Below are 11,577 nucleotides of genomic sequence, written 5' to 3'. Positions count from 1 at the left end.
GCTGCTGCTGCGTCAACGGCACTTATTTCTTCTCCTTCCTTTCCAGGGTGGAGGGGGTGGAGGTGTGTGGGGGGGTGGGGCGGTGGGGGGGTGAAGGAGAGAACTTCCCCCGAGCTCTAATATTGGAGCCACAGATGGCAGGAGGTGGGCTAAGAGGCTTAGATTTCATTGAACAGCTCACCTTAATCATTGTCAGGAGTAAGAAAAGAGGCTCTTTTCACTGCTGGCGTAACGCCGCCAGATTAGGCTGGCAGGAGAGGCCGAGACATTGTCTTATAATTGCAAATTGAAAAGAAAAAATGAAATAAAAATCTTCTTCTTTTTTTTTTTTTTGGTTTACAAATGAAGATGCATTTTCCCGCTGCTCCTCCGGCCGTGCCCTCGCAGGAGTCTGTAAGAATGCCAGAGCTGTGAGAGTAAGCTTGTAGATGCTGATAAAACAGATTTGCTATCTCTTTAAAAAGGCAGTTCAGTGTCCAACAAGATAAAACCCCCATGATAGTAACAAGCTCACTAATGGAGGTTTTAAAAGAAAGTAACAAGTGCCCTTAACCTTTTTTTTTCTCCTTTCTTTTTTTTTTAACAACATCAGTTAAAAAAAAAAGAAAAATTGAGGGCGGCTCTTAAACTATCGGCACTAAAATTAAAGCTGTAATTTACTATTTCTCGACGAATATTTTCTTTTATTCTTATCGAGTGCGATCAAAAGAACGGCGTTCTGTTAAACACCTATAATTAAATTGAAGATCCCTCCCCATCTAATGTTGGAAATGTCTGAGCCAGCGCCGCCGCTGCCGCCGCTCCCCCCTATTAATTTTGCACTGCAAACAGAATCCAACGTGAACTCGTGTCCCAACCTTTGTCTTAAAATGATTTGCCTCCCCTGACGTGGAGGGGCTCCGTTCTCGGGGGCCCGTAATGGGAGGACAGCAGTTAAATCAGCGCTGCTGGGCTGCGGAGGCGTCTGGTGGCAGCGCTCTCTTCCGTTTGGCTGGGAAGGCGCTCCGCTCCTCTCCTCTCCTCTCCTCTCCGCTCCTCTCCTCTCCTCCCAAATTAGTGCTCGGTGGCTGTGAGATTTCAGAGAAAATCTTCCTTGCCGTTCGATTATGTATTATCATCCGAGAGCTTCGGGGGATAATTATCTCTGAGATTTGCTCACGTTTCCAGCAGGTCTGCTGAGATGCATGTACGCAGCTAATGGGATTGGCTTGTTTTTTTTTTGTTTTTTTTGTTTTTTTCCCTTTTCAATCCCTCTCCTGTGGCGTTATGAAGCTGGCAGCTGTACTTGAATGGACGCGCACACTACTGCTGCTACTGCTGCTCCTCCTGCTGCTGCTGCTGCTGCTGAGTTGTGCAGCACAGGACTATTTCAAGACTGAAATGCGATTGTTTTAATACTTTAATCCACCTGTCCTTGGCATTCAGGATGTCGCAGAAGTCGCCTAATTATTTCGGTGCCCTCTATCCTTCCCCCGCTTGAAACCCAGCGCACAGATAAATAAGCCATAATCAGAGAGGACTTTAATCGCTGAGGCGTTTTATCGGAAACTGAAGCCGGAGGAGAGACATGCTGGTAATAACAATCCTAAACCAAAGGGCGCAACTTGTAAAAAATTTCCTTGATAAATGTATAGCCGAATTGAAATTAATAAATAATAAGCGTGCACGTGTGCAGCAAGGAGCAGAAGTACCTCAATTTTCTTTTCTTTTTTTTTTTAAAGGAGCCGTTAAACAACCAGAATTCTCACAATCATCCCAGGTTGCAATGGCGATAGTATGCAAACACAAATATTTTCTTTTAATTAAAAAGGCCTCATCTCGGCGGATCCTCCCCCAAGCCCGCTCCCCCGGCTCCCTCCCTCCCTCCCCCATACACACACACACACACACACACACACACTCACGCACACACACACTTTAACGACGGCGTTTTCACATCAAGTCATCCTCACAGTCACGCACATGAGCTCCCAAATTTGAGAAAAGTGATTATTTTAATTGTGTCCGGGCCCGGCGAGTCGCCCTGACTGGCTGCTAATCTGTCAGACTCTGGTTGTCAATTGAGAAGCGGGGACACCAGCAGTGACGGCTGCCCGGTTCACTGATAGCCCCCTGAGGGACAGTTAACCCTCAAACACCCCCAACCATCGGAGGGAGGGAAAAAAAAAACCCTGCTCCCACCCCTCCCCCAGCGCAGCCCTGCCTGCCTGCCAGAACCCATGGTGGCGCTAAAAGGTGGAGGAGGAGGAGGAGGAGGAGGAGGGGTTAGGGACTGATGGTCCCTGCGTGTGTGTGTGTGTGTGTTGTTTTGGGGCAGCGGCGGCGGCACGTATATGTTTGGCGGTTTGGTGGGGAGGGGGCTGGCCGGCTTGATGGTAATGCACCCTGATGGTCTTGAGAGATCCTTGGTTTGAGGAACAGGGGCCTCATTAACCATCGTCTTCATCAAGCCAGCGAGCGGCGGCAGACACATTAGGGGTCCACAGGAAGTTAGAGCACAGCGGCAGAGTGCATTAGGGGCGGCCTGGGGAGATCCACTTCCACCTCCTGCGCTCTCCTATATCTTAATGCACCTTTCAGAGGAATTTCGGATAGAGGTCAATAATGATGCTCTTTAAATTATTCAGCCGAGGTCCTCTCGTAATTGTGCTTTTTAGCGGGCTCGGACACTGACGGTGCAGCGGAGGCTGACCGGATGGATCGGCGTGTGGGCGTGTTGCGTGTGTGCGTGCGTGCGCGTGGGAGGGTTTCGCTCCCCCTCATCAAAGCCACTCGCGGCTCCATATAGCAACTTGGCTAAGTCCAAACGCACAGAAAAAGGCTCCAAAAAACGCAGCGTGTCAGCACGGCCAGCAGCTCTGGACTTCCGGCGGTGGGTGGAGCCCTCGGCCTGGGCCGGCCCCGGCGTGGGAATGTTTAGTTTGGGACACAACCGTGTTGTTTTTGTTGCGCAATGTGCAAGGGTGGCAGATAATCCCCCCCTCCAAGCGCCCCCACCAGCCCCCCCCCCAAAAAAAAAGAGAGAGAAAAAAAAAAGAATCGGTGAACTTTGACGGCAAAGCCAGCGGGCACCAGATCACATCGGGAGTTCGCTCCCAGACGCCGATTATTAATACGTCGGCGCTGTCGGCGGCCGCGGGCTCTAATATTTATATTTATCCAGTCGGGAGAAGCATCGACAAACACGTCACACACCTGCAGTTTTATAGCGCGGCGCGGCTGCAAGCCCCCGGTGTCAAAGGAAGAGGCTGCACCGCCGAGCCGTGTTGGGGCAGGAGGAGGAAGGCTGTAATTACTGTCTGACGATTCATCTAGTCACCGCATAAAATAGTGTTTATCCAGTCGCCGGTGTTTCTGTCGCGGCTGACGGGGGAGGGGAGGGTCATGTTTTGTTGCGCGGGCCGAGACAGGAGAGGAGAGGAGAGGAGAGGAGAGGAGAGGAGAGTCGTGACTCCGGAACATCCTTCCTCGTCTCTCCTCCATCCAGGAGCTGCTGGGAAAATAAGATCTCCCTCCGTCTGACACACCCACACGCAAGCAAACAGAGAAAAAGCTAATTTGTTAGCGCCCTCATTTCTGGAAGTCCCGAGCTCGGAAGAAGTACTGTCGGTTGAGAAGTGTGTTTGTTTGCGTGGGTGGGGGCGGTTAGGCGGGTGGGGGGGTGGATTTAGGCTTTGTCAAATGTTGTTGACATGTGTTGCGAACACGGGGCCTTCAGCAGCAGCAGCAGCAGCAGCAGCAGCAGTGTTTTGCACAGCAGCACGGTCACATTGTCGGCACATGAAGCGGGGACGCTTTGAAACCAGATTAGCCTCCAAATGGCCCCGCCTGCGCCCCCCACACCCCCTCCCCACTATGCATAATGCGGCCGCAGCTCGGATGCAAAATGATCGGATGCGTCCGAGATATTTGTGGGCCTGTGTTGGCCGCGCGGCCGTATATCACGGCGGCTGAAGGTGTGTATACACATCAGTCCTGCCTGCAAGGCCCCGTCAGCCGCCCGCCAGCCCGGCGCTCCCACTCCCTTCCCCGGATTCGGGAAGCACGCGGCCCTGTCAGCGGCCGAGGCCACCTCCCCTTGACTTTGGGTCAGGGTGACACCACGGTGAAAGTGGGGGAAGGAGGGAGGGAGGGAGCGACGGAGGAGGGAGGAGAGAGAAGTACAAGTGGGGGGGGGAGGGGGAAAAAATCCATCACCCCCTCTCGCACCCTGCCCTGCCCCCGCAAAAATGAATCAAAATTGGAAAACAACATGCAAGGTCTGCCTAATACAAGAACACTTGCAATATGCTGATGTTTTCTTTTGCACACTGTGTTTGCTAAATTGCCTTTGACTGCGTGCATCAGTAATGAAACTTTATGTCCTTGTGGAGAGGGCAGCAAGTCTGTTCCAGTTAGGACCGGGACCATCTCTCCTGTCTGGCTTTTGTAAGACCCCCAGCCCCTCCCCTCCCTCCCCCACTCCCTCTCTCCCCCCCCCCCCCCCCCGCCAACTAGCACCACCAATACGTCCTTATGAATAAATGAAGCACATGAAGTCATTTTTTCCATATTTGTGCAAATTGCTTTAAAAGCATTTTATCATGTCATAAAAAAAAAAGTGCAATTGATCTGTTGGGCTTAGCCCATTGGACAGCTGTGTGTTTTGTTAATGGCCACTTTGCTCCGAGTAGCTTATTAAAACATTTATATATAAATGCTAAAATTGCATAAATTATTTACATACAGTAAGCATTTTTTGCTGTTGTTGTTGTTGTTGTTGTTGTTGTTATTGTTTGCTATCGGTTAGGCAGGGAGGGGCTGTTATCAGTATGGAAATTTACCATAGTTTATTATCTGGTGAAATATAGTAATATATCTGCCCAGACACATATGTGTCCTCCTCAATGTGCCCCCCCACCCCCACCACCCCGCCCCAAACTCTCCCCGCACACACACACACACACACACACACACACACACACAGATGCAGAGGTGCAGGGGGGGGGGGAAAGTATATATTTTTTGATGACTTCGTTTCAGCAACCACGGAATGTCACCCATATCCTGGTTGATTGTACTTTCGAGTTTTATGATGTTTTTCCATTGATTTGTTTCCCCGGCGCAGCTGCCGACCTCTATTGAGGGACGAACGTAATCAGCGCTGACGCAAATTAGATGGTTATTCGTTTCGAAAATTGACAGAAAAACAATAAAAAAGATGAAATGCTCCCAAATCAATAGATATAATGAAATTCAAATAATCTGAGAGATGAGGTCTCCATGGCAACTGATAATGTGGAAAAGAAAACAATTTAATAAAGGACAGACACGCTTTGAAAACAGATTGGGGGTGGGGGGTGGCGGCTGTAAAGTGGGGAGAGCGGAGCAGAGGAGAGGCAGAGGAGGTGGAGAGATGGAGAGATGGAGAGATGGAGGTGGCGGGAGGCGGGAAAGCGGGGGGGGACTGTTTGCGGTTGTGCGGTGGCCGCGCCGCTGCTTGTTTCCCCCCCGGCGGCGGCGTGTGAAGGATCTGTGTCTGTCCCAAGGACGCCGCAATAATTAGAAAAGCTTTCAGGCCAGAAAGTGCAGATTCAGGTTTTAATACACAAAATTATTTCAGGGGCAGTGAATCGGAAAACCATTTGTTGGTGACCTTCCTGAGAGGACCCCTCCCCTCCACCACCCCCGCCCGCTCGCCCCACCCTCCACCCAACCACCACCACCCGTCTCTCCTCGCCGGCACCGGGGCCACGCACGGCGGAGGCTGTGTGGCAGCGCGGCCTGAGTTATGGCATATTTGTGTTTTTATAGAGGGGAGGGGGGTGGGGGGGTTGTCGGGTGTGTGTGTGTGTGTGTGTGTGTGTGTGTGTGTGTGCGCACGCATGCATGAGATTGCGTGCGCACGCGCACACGTGCGGAGGGAGGGGTGGGGGGGGGGGGGTCACAGCGAGACCTTTACGTCGCGCGTCTGCTGCTCCTCCGTGTGTGTGTGTGTGTGTGTGTGTGTGTGTGTGTGTGTGTGTGTGTGTGCAGAGAGAGAGGGGTTGAGCGAGTGCAGCGGCAGGAGAGCGAGGGGAAGACGAGGGGAAGCCGCTACGAGACGGGGCTTTATTTACACATCAGTTGTCGAAAGGAGCCGTTTAAGGGGAGCGCTCGTTTTGTTTCCCCTTTTTTTCCTTTTCTTCTCTTTTTTTTTTTTCTTTTTTGTCAACCGAAAAAAAGCAAAAAGCACCAAACTACGGAGCGGGCTCAGTGGTGGTGGTGGTGTGTGTGTGTGTGTGTGTGTGTGTGTGTGTGTGTGTGTGTGTGTGTGTGGGGTGTGAGTGGGTGCTAAGTGACTTCACTTGTAGTCTATTTAAGGTATGTTTTACTCGTCCTCCGACATCTAAGGCACGGGGCTGCGCTCTGGTTGGCGCGGCAGGGGAGTCGTGACGGAGAGCGTCGCTCTTGTTTTCTTGTAAACACACGCGACCCCCTCCCTCCTTCACTCACTCACACACACACACACACACTACAACCCCCGCCCCTCACCTGCCCAGGGCTGGTGAGGCCTCCGTGCCCCCACCTTCCGCCTTATCGTGCACTTTTCATATTTACACTTTCCGTTGGCTTTATTCAACATCCGTGTCCTGCTCTTTTTACATCCTATTTTCTTTATTGCTCTTTGTCAACGTTTTGAAGGCAGCTCGGCAGGGCGTTGGAGCCTCATCTGTCAAGCGCTACCATTTTTGTGTCATTAGCAGCCTTTGTTTAACTCAAATAAAGCCGATCCGCCCTCTGTACAAATGATAGAGGTCCGGGATATCACATCTTGGCCTGCGTTACCTTTATCCTGTTCCAGGGCAGCAATAAATGGAAAAACAAGTCCTTATACAAAGCTTGGCCTGATAATTCCTCTTTTGATATTTTAATAGCGGTGGATCCTGATCGGGATTACTGCTTTTACTGCAACCTGCGCCCTCATAAAAGTTGGGCAATATTTGATAAAAACGTGGGATCAAGTTCCACGTCGTGCAAATCTTTGGGAAAAGGTTCGAACGCGGCGGTTTATTGCTCCCAGACGTTCAGTCTTGCGGTTTACACGTGTAATTCAGGCCATAATATGATAAAAAAAAAACACAGCTTGATTATGAGGTGTGATTGCTCTTTAGCAGACCTGTTTCTTTTATTATTATCATTTTACAGAGAAATGTTGTCCTGGTGCCGGGGTAAACACCGCTGTGTCACTCTGCAGCGGGTCAGCTAATATTCTCCCACTCTGATATCACGATGTGAGAAGTAGGAGAGAAACTAGAAATTCCCCACGGTGCGACGGTGCTCTCGCTCCCAGCCTTCAAATCTAGCGGGGCCGTGTCAATGAAGGGAGATGACTCATTTATTTTTTTTTAATTTTTAGCATCAGCTTCGAAAAATTACAAACAGGAAATAGGTGAAACAACCCAGTGTGTGTGTGTGTGTGTGTGTGTGTGTGTGTGTGTGAGATAGAGAGAGAGCGCGAGTGTGTGAATGAACATGCGTGTGTGTGCATGCACGCTGACGTGCGCATAGGGCACGGAGCACAAGTTATCACTGTCACTAGCAGCGGCAGCAGCAGCAGCAGCAGCAGCAGCAGCCGTTCGGTGTGTGCGTGCATGTGTGTGTGTTGTGTGCACTCGTGCACGCCCACAATCTTTCTCACTCGCTATCTCTCTCACTCACTGTGGCTGCTGGCTCTCTGAGGGACTCACTGTAAGTGTAAATGTGTGTGTGTGTGTGTGTGTGTGTGTGTGTGTGTGTGTGTGTGTAGCTGAATAAAGGGGGCCGAGGGCCCGAACCCTGAGCCCGACACACTCTTCACACCTGTCTCAACACCACTCGCTCTCTCTCTCTTTCCCACACACACACAAACACACACACACACACACACACACACACACACACACACATACACACATACACGCAAACGTGCACGTCTGGCACAGCCGTGCGCCTCGGCACAGTCCTCCCATTGTAGCAGTGACAGGAGGATGCCGGTTAAGTGGCTCTCCCTTCCTGGGGTCGTGTGTGTGTGTGTGTGTGTGTGTGTGTCTCTCATTCCCCCATGTGGGCGCAGGGTGGAGAAGGGCGATGAAGGACCCCTACTGGTAAAGTGGGTAAACTCTCACAGCCCTGACATCTGTGCTCAGAGGAGGAAGGAGGAGTAGCAGGGTGGAGGGACTGGAGAGAGGGAGGGAGGAGGGGGCAGCAGCGGGCGGAGAGATAGACAGCCAGGAGAGGAGGAGGAGGAGGAGGAGGAGGAGGAGGGGGAGGACCGGGTGGGAGAGAGCAGCAGAGGGGGGGAGACGGAGAGAGAGAGAGGGAGAGAGCAGAGGTTTGGCAGCGAGCGGCGGAGGAGAAAATGCCGTGTTTTGCGGAGAGAATTCTTCCAGGGCAGGAGGGAGAGGTGAGGCAGAGCGCAGAGGGCGGGCTGCTGCTGCCAGGTAAGGCTCTCTCACACACACACACACACACCCACACACACACACGCTCTCTCTCTCTCTCTCTCTCTCTCTCTCTCTCTCACTCACTCTCTCTCACGCACGCACTCTCACACTCGTGCGCACGCAGCCCACAGTGAGTGAAGTGCTGCTACTAGTTGCAGTTGGGATGAGTCAGGCAGGCATGTGTGGCGCTGGGGTGGGTGTGTCGCTCTGTGTGTGTGTGTGTGTGTGTGTGTGTGTGTGTGTGTGTGTGTGTGTGTGTGTGTGTGTGTGTGTGTGGAGGGGGCTGGATGGGGGGCAGCAGAGAGTTTGTGAGAGTCAGAAGCAGGTGGACTGTTTGTTTGCGCTCTGGGTTGGAGGAAATTTTTGCAGCTTGTTTATTTTTTCTGTGTTGGTCTCAGTTGAAATGTTGAGCGCAAAACTTCTGATACATAAAGTTTAAAATAAAAGAACAATTATACATAACCTAATCTTTATTTATAAATGAATCTTTATTGATCATTTTTAAAAAACTTCTGAACTTTTTTAAGTCTAGCCTTTTTTTTTTTTTAAAGCAATTTTTACTTTTACTCTATAATTTGACTTTACCTCTTGTTTGTCTTTCAAATAATGCTGCTACTCCTGTTACAGTCAAAAGAACAATCGAATACCTAATTTCACACAGTCAAACTAAATGTCTTGCCCGTTATTTTTTTTTTCAGCCCTTTTCTTTAAAGTCGCTCCTGCTCATTAAAGTGATTAAAAGCTAAACAAACACACTTCTGTTTGACTTGTAAAGGGTGAAAAAACAGTGCGGTGTTATTCCACCACGGGCTACGAGCTGCGAATCCTTCCACCCTCACCACAGTCTCGAGGTGATTTCGCTGGAGGAGCAGCGGCTCCCCCGTTCCTCGCGACGTCGTGACGGAGACGTTTGTCGTCGGAGGGGATTTTCCGCTTTTCCGCTGATGTCAACGGCGCGCGTCGAGCGCGGGCCGCCGAGCCGCGGCGCTGGGAGGAATAAACCTCCACGTGTGCAATTAGATCTTCTCCTTTTCGGTTAAATAAATACCGCGTCCGCGGAAATAAACACTGATTCTCTGGCTGCGTGCGGGCCGGGCCTGCTGCTGCTGCTGCTGCTGCTGCTGCCTCCGCTTCGGGCCCGGGGAAGGAGAGGAGAGGAGACGAGGCAGAAGTTTGGCGCGGCCGCCACTTCGCACTCGCTCTTTATTTGTTTTTGTAATAAATGAAAGCAGCCGTAAGAGTGAAAGGTGAAGTCAGAATTGAATTTGGCCTCCGCCGCTGTCCCACAGGACTCCTCTGGCTGCTGCTGCTGCTGCTGCTGCTGCTGCTGCTGCTGCTGCGCGCCGGCCGCGTGTGTTTGTTATCTAACCGCAGTGTGTGTCTACACGCCACGGCGCGTTGTGCACGCTGTGTGCGTGCGTGCGCGTGTGTGCGAGGAGTGGGTGGTGGTAGCAGGATTCATGAGAGAGACATTTTACTAAGCAGACATTTCCCCCTCTGTTTTCACTCTGACCTGGTAGCAGATTGATGACTGAATTGTGGAGTACATGTTAACAGTAACTGGTGATTTATGAAGATACTTAGGGTAAGTGAGGCCGCGCGGGCTGGGAAGGGGGAGAGAGAGGGAGGGGGAAAAAGACACAGCCTTTTAAGTTAATGCAGAAATATACCCTTTTTAAGTAATAATTGGTATTAGCACCGCAGGCTGCGGAGGGAAGGTGTGTGAGAGCCAGTGGTGGATGTGCACAACACGCAGCAGAGTGACTTTCTCTTTTCTTTTCTCCCACTGTGAGTCCTTTGGCAAAACACATTTAAATGGATTTAAAGATCCCACACAGGGCAACATTGACTGCAGCAGTGTTTCCTCCTAATAATGAGTGAGTCAACTCAGAAATGACAAAATCAGACGATAACGCAAGTCCATTGTTTTCATCTTTACTGCTTTCTGCGACTCGAGACGCTCAACCCTGGGAAATCCACCCTTTATGATGTCACAAAGGGCACTGATTCCAGTCCCAGATTTGTGACAATTCTCCCAGCCTGGCGTCTCCCAACAAACACATCAAAGGTTCAGCAAAGCAACAGTTTTAGCAGGAACTAAACAGTTTAGCAGGAGGCTGTGAACAGAGGGCTAAATATATTTTTTTCTGGAGGTTTTCTTTTTGATAGTTATTCATTTGGCTGGCCCACTGAATTCCAAAAACACGTTTTTAACACAAGGCTTTTTTTTAATTGGATTGATGGCTAAATTAGTTACAAATAAATCTGTGTTGGAAAAAAAAAGAAAACCTGAAAGGGGAGGGCGTGTCCACAGATGAACCTTTGCATTGCAACAAGTTTGCCGTGTGTTTTTGCAGTCAAACCCCCCCCCAAACAACCTCCCAACTGCCCCCCAACAGCCCACCAACCCTTCAGAAAAATCATCATGCAACATCTGACTCTTCCTCTGTGCTTGGCTCACCGCCCCCACCAACCACCACCACCACCACCACCACTGGTACCACCGGTACCACCACCACCCAGCGCCCTGAGAGTCCTCCAAACGTGAGACTCCATCCGCGGTGGAGGTGATCTATGGCGTTTTTGAGGAATAAAGCAATTTTGGTGGTGCGCGGCGCAGCGCTTCCCTCCTGCAAGAGCGATGCCTCTCATGTTTTTTTAAGGCACCTCTTAGACTGAGTGAAATGTTTCCCCGCTCGCTCAGGGACAACTTTATTTCTTACCTGGGATTTAACACTCACTCAGTCCCCTCATAAATACAGCGTCCCTCAGCTCTCTGCCAGCCATAACTCACTCGCTAACTCTCTAACTAACTAAACTCATATAGCAGAGCCCACACTTGTTTGTCTTTCACCTCAGCCGCAACTCCCCCACCCCCCACCCCCCACCCCACTTGTGTCTCCCCGGCCGCTGATTTATACGTGACGGAATCCTCCGTGACGAGCGTCTCACCGGGCTCCTGCCTCCTGATCTCCTCCTGGCCCCCTCGTGTAGTGGGGTTTTAGGGGAAATGTGCATTTGAATATGAGCCAGCCTAATCTCCTTGAGGCTATTTGGAGTGAGCCTAATGCTCCGAGAGCGAGCGGGAACGACACTGGGGGAAAAACCTGGACGTCCCTGTTGCGACACGCCA

At 50.9% G+C, this 11,577-nt stretch overlaps 1 protein-coding gene across 6 annotated transcripts in view; it reads left to right on the top strand.

The window, feature by feature from the left end:
* Positions 1 to 11,577, top strand: part of casz1 (castor zinc finger 1) — a 175,142-nt gene that overhangs the window by 116,770 nt on the left and 46,795 nt on the right. For 2 of the 6 annotated variants that reach the window (XM_076041832.1, XM_076041830.1), the window contains exon 1: positions 8,311 to 8,441. The exons of 3 other annotated variants lie outside the window; for them this stretch is intronic. In XM_076041832.1, the coding sequence (XP_075897947.1) occupies positions 8,360 to 8,441 (82 nt within the window). In that variant the 5' untranslated portion in view covers positions 8,311 to 8,359. Of the gene's footprint in view, positions 1 to 8,310; positions 8,442 to 11,577 lie in introns of those variants that run through there. One more of the 6 variants, XM_076041836.1, reaches the window with a different exon arrangement.

This window comes from Nelusetta ayraudi, unplaced genomic scaffold, assembly GCF_046127955.1.
Source record: "Nelusetta ayraudi isolate G7.1 ecotype Tasmania unplaced genomic scaffold, CSIRO-AGI_Nayr_v1 ptg000070l, whole genome shotgun sequence".
Lineage (NCBI taxonomy): Eukaryota > Metazoa > Chordata > Actinopteri > Tetraodontiformes > Monacanthidae > Nelusetta > Nelusetta ayraudi.
This window is presented reverse-complemented; position numbering and strand designations above follow the sequence as displayed.